The sequence below is a fragment of the Symphodus melops genome (genome assembly GCF_947650265.1).
Source record: "Symphodus melops genome assembly, chromosome: 13".
In the NCBI taxonomy this organism is placed as follows: domain Eukaryota; kingdom Metazoa; phylum Chordata; class Actinopteri; order Labriformes; family Labridae; genus Symphodus; species Symphodus melops.
Genome location: NC_136703.1, coordinates 1911881 through 1915658, shown reverse-complemented (window position 1 = coordinate 1915658; position 3778 = coordinate 1911881). Strand labels below are relative to the sequence as shown.

The 3778-nt window shown below is 42.5% G+C and overlaps 1 protein-coding gene across 1 annotated transcript; it reads right to left on the bottom strand.

Moving 5' to 3' along the window:
• Nucleotides 1-55: 55 nt before the first annotated feature.
• Nucleotides 56-3572, bottom strand: LOC306834221 (keratin, type II cytoskeletal 8-like; the record flags this gene model as incomplete). Its single annotated transcript, XM_079360056.1, has 8 exons — nucleotides 2581-3572; nucleotides 2288-2520; nucleotides 1122-1330; nucleotides 977-1037; nucleotides 710-886; nucleotides 466-630; nucleotides 230-355; nucleotides 56-139 (listed from the first exon to the last, which is right to left on the bottom strand). The coding sequence occupies exons 1-8, from the start codon at nucleotides 2858-2860 to the stop codon at nucleotides 56-58; spliced, it is 1335 nt and encodes a 444-aa protein (XP_079216182.1). The 5' UTR covers nucleotides 2861-3572.
• Nucleotides 3573-3778: the final 206 nt, after the last annotated feature.

The following is a 3778-nucleotide window of genomic DNA, read 5'->3' as shown; positions in this document are numbered from 1 at the left end:
TGTTTGGCTTGCTGCAGGGCATCCTCAAGGTCCTTGATGCGGAGCTTGGCATCCTTCACTGCCATTTCCCCACGCTCCTCTGCCTCAGCAATCTGGGCCTCAAGGTTGGCTCGCTGGCAGGTTGGAAAGTAAGCAGATGCTTTAGAAATTAGATCAAAACACTTTTTCTTTTTTTTTGTGGCTGAAAGGTCTCAATATGTATTGTAGTGATGGTTATGAAGCTGCTCACCTGTCCTTTGACAGACTCAATCTCATTCTGGAGACGGCTAATCATGCGTTTGAGCTCAGCAATCTCACTCTTGCTCTGGTTGAGGCTAGCTCCTGCATTGCCTGCGGAGCTCTGCATCTCCTGGAACTAAAGTAAAAAGTAAAAAATGACTCTTGTTAGAGATTCCAATTTCATTTGATATTGTAAAACTTGTATTTTATATTGAAGTTGTGGGTGAGGTAACTTTTTCTACCTACCTTTTGCTCGTACCACGCCTCTGCATCAGCACGGTTGCGTTTGGCAATTTCATCATACTGAGCCTTGACATCTGCCACAATGCTGTCCATGTCCAGGTTACGGCTGTTGTCCATCGACACAAGGACTGAAATGTCCTTGATCTGTCCCTGAAGCTCTGCCAGTTCCTGCACAAGAGATGCATGTCATTTTTAAAATTGGACTCTTGCATTGCATGTTTTTTTCTTTATATGTACCCAAGAGGACCAAATATTCCTCTTTTAATGTGAGCAAAATGATTTTTTTTATTAAAAAAGGGAAGCAAAGAGGCAGACATAATTGTCTTACCGCCTCAAAGATGGCTCTGAGGAAGTTGATTTCATCCTGAAGGCTGTCGACCTTGGCGTCGAGGTCAACCTTGTTCATGTAGGCTGCATCGACATCCTGTGAGCAGAGAAAGACAAAGTGCACTGTGTTGATGAAGGTTTGATTCCAGTGGTAAAGTAACATTTATCATCCCAGATTAACTCTTACCTTCTTGAGGAGCACAAAGTCATTCTCTGCAGCTGCACGCTTGTTGATTTCATCTTCATATCTGACACAAATATATAAATATTTAGCAGATTGAAAGATACAGTGTTTCTACTACTGCAGGTGGTCTGTGCAAGTATCAACTTACTTGACCTTAAAGTCCTCTACCAGTCCCTGCATGTTCCTCAGCTCTGACTCCAGCTTGGTCTTCTCATTGCCGAGACCGTCGAGCTGTCTGCGCAGGTTTGCAATGTAGGCCTCAAACATGGCATCAATGTTGGAGCGGCTGGTGGTCTGATCCTGCAGCAGGTTCCATTTGGTTTCCAGCACTTTGTTCTGCTGCTCCAGGTAGCGCACCTAAAAGGTACAAATGTTTGCATAATTAAGTACTTGTGGCTTTCTTTCTATTAGCCATCAGGGGGTGACTCAACTCATTACCAAAAGAAAGTCAACCCAAAAATGACCCTACTATTAAGTTATTACATCTATGAAATACTTTCGTAAGAAGTTCATGGCTTGACAACTTATTCCAGCTTCAACCTACCCACCTACTTATGAAATATTGTCACATTTGGTTGCACAAAACTAAGCAGGCAACTTTCAAATTGCCCCACTCCAGGCTTCAAAGGGAGGGATTCACAAACCAATGAGTGATCAATTAAATGGGGAAAAATGTTATTGGCACAACTTGATCACTTTGTTAGATTTATTTTTAAAACTTAAAAAATAAAATAAAATGACCTTTAACAAATGAAATCATGTTCATCAATACACGTCTGCCCCTTTCTTCATGAATTAAGCATGCTCAATCAAATGTTAAAATTATTTTACATTTTTGTTTCACTTTATTAAGTTGATCCCCCAAAGCTGTGTCTCACACAAACAGCAAAACTCTGAAAACATGATGGAACGATTCTTCCTCATGCAAATCCGAAACCTACAGAAGGCTTTTGGTGTGATCGTGTTGCATCTTTTTTTTTTCTTCTTTTTTTCTTCTTCATTCATTACAGCTGCAGCTCAAAGAAAATTAGGGGTTAAATAGTACTCCAGATTTCCTTCTGTCAGAATTGGAGCTGTTGATGCTTGTTGAAACCCATTTGGTTTCGGTGTTGGCCTCCCAGTCTCTATTTTGTGCATCCAACATAAATATTTGACATACTTTGTTTAACCTAATGTACACTTTGATTGACATTAAAACTTTCCAGCTTCAAATGTCATATATTGCATGACAAGATCAATTTAAAATAAGAAGTAATACTGTGAATATTCATCAACTGAAGCAGTTTCCTGAAGTTAGAGAGAAGAAATTCTTACCTTGTCAATGAAGCTGGCAAAGCGGTTGTTGAGGTTCATGATCTGGTTTTTCTCTTTAGTTCGGACAGTCGAAATGGTGGGGTCGATTTCAAGTTGAATAGGGGCCAGCAGGCTCGGGTTGGATTGTACTTGTGTGATGAGTGGCATACCTCCGGGGCCACCGCCACCAAGACCTCCGCCAAGACCTCCACCAAAACCTCCGCCAAGACCTCCGCCAAAACCTCCGCCAAGACCTCCGCCACCACCAAAACCTACCCGGCAGCCACTACCAAAACCTCCGCCGCCACTACCACCAAAACCTCCGCCACCTCCACCGGCCCTAAAACCATAACCCATACCACCACCACCACCACCACCACCACCACTATTAGACCTAAAACTGTAACCAGAACTCCTGCCCCCAGCACTACCAAAACCACTACCGCTTCCGAAAGTGGATGTGGACATCCTCGGGCCTCCACCCACAATCGCAGATTTTGAGGTCCATCTTCCACCACTACCAGATATCGAACCACCAAAATTGCCACCAGCACTGGATCTGACAGAGGTGAAGCTGCTCCTCTTGGAAGTCATATTTTCCTCTGACAGCAAAGAAGTCACAGACAAAAAGGGAGAGCAGTGAGAGAGGTATGGCAGAGCGCACTAAGAGGAAAGCCGAGTCCCTCTAAGTGTCTTCTTGCTCTCCGTGAGGGACTTTTATCTGCTTCTAACAGTGTTGGAGGTTTCAGTAAGCTCCACCTCCCCCTTTCACCTGCCTCCTGTTACCTGGATCCTGGAAGGTGCACTTGCAGCCAAGAAGTATTACAGCTTGGATCAGATCAGCCTGTTAGATTAGTCACAGTGCCACCCCTGTTAGGTGATCATGGCTTGACACACCCAGGTTGCGGATGAATGGCATCAGCCCCGCGGGTTAGGAGGGGAGGAAAGACATGTTGGAAAAGGAGTTCTTTCTTGATTGGCTGACGCGTTCTTTAAAGGCACTGGTGGTTGGAGGAGTTTAAGGGTGGGGTTCAGAGCTTTATGCTCACTAATCCATAACTTTCTACTTCTCAAAATGTTATGAATTCATAGTGTGAATTTCTAGTGAGATACTTGTACAACACTGTTAAATTTGACTGGATGATTGTAAATGGACATTTTCTAAGCACATGAGAACATTACATTTTTTACATACAAGAACCTGGGTTTATTAGCAAGTAAGAATATGGGAAATTATTATCTTGATGTTTGGTGCATATCGATTCTGCTAAGAACTTAATGAAATAATAAATGAACATGTTCATTCTATCCTTAGTAATGAAAAAACAGTACAGCTTATGCAGACTTATCCAAATTCTACAGAAAAACTTAAGACCATGTGCAAAGTACAGATGTGATGCATAAAAGACGAGTTATGCCTTCATCCAATGTAAAGCCACTACATGTATAAGTCTGGATGAAAGTCAAAGCAGAAAGAAAAGGACGTTAGCATAATGTCTTAAAAAAGTCAAC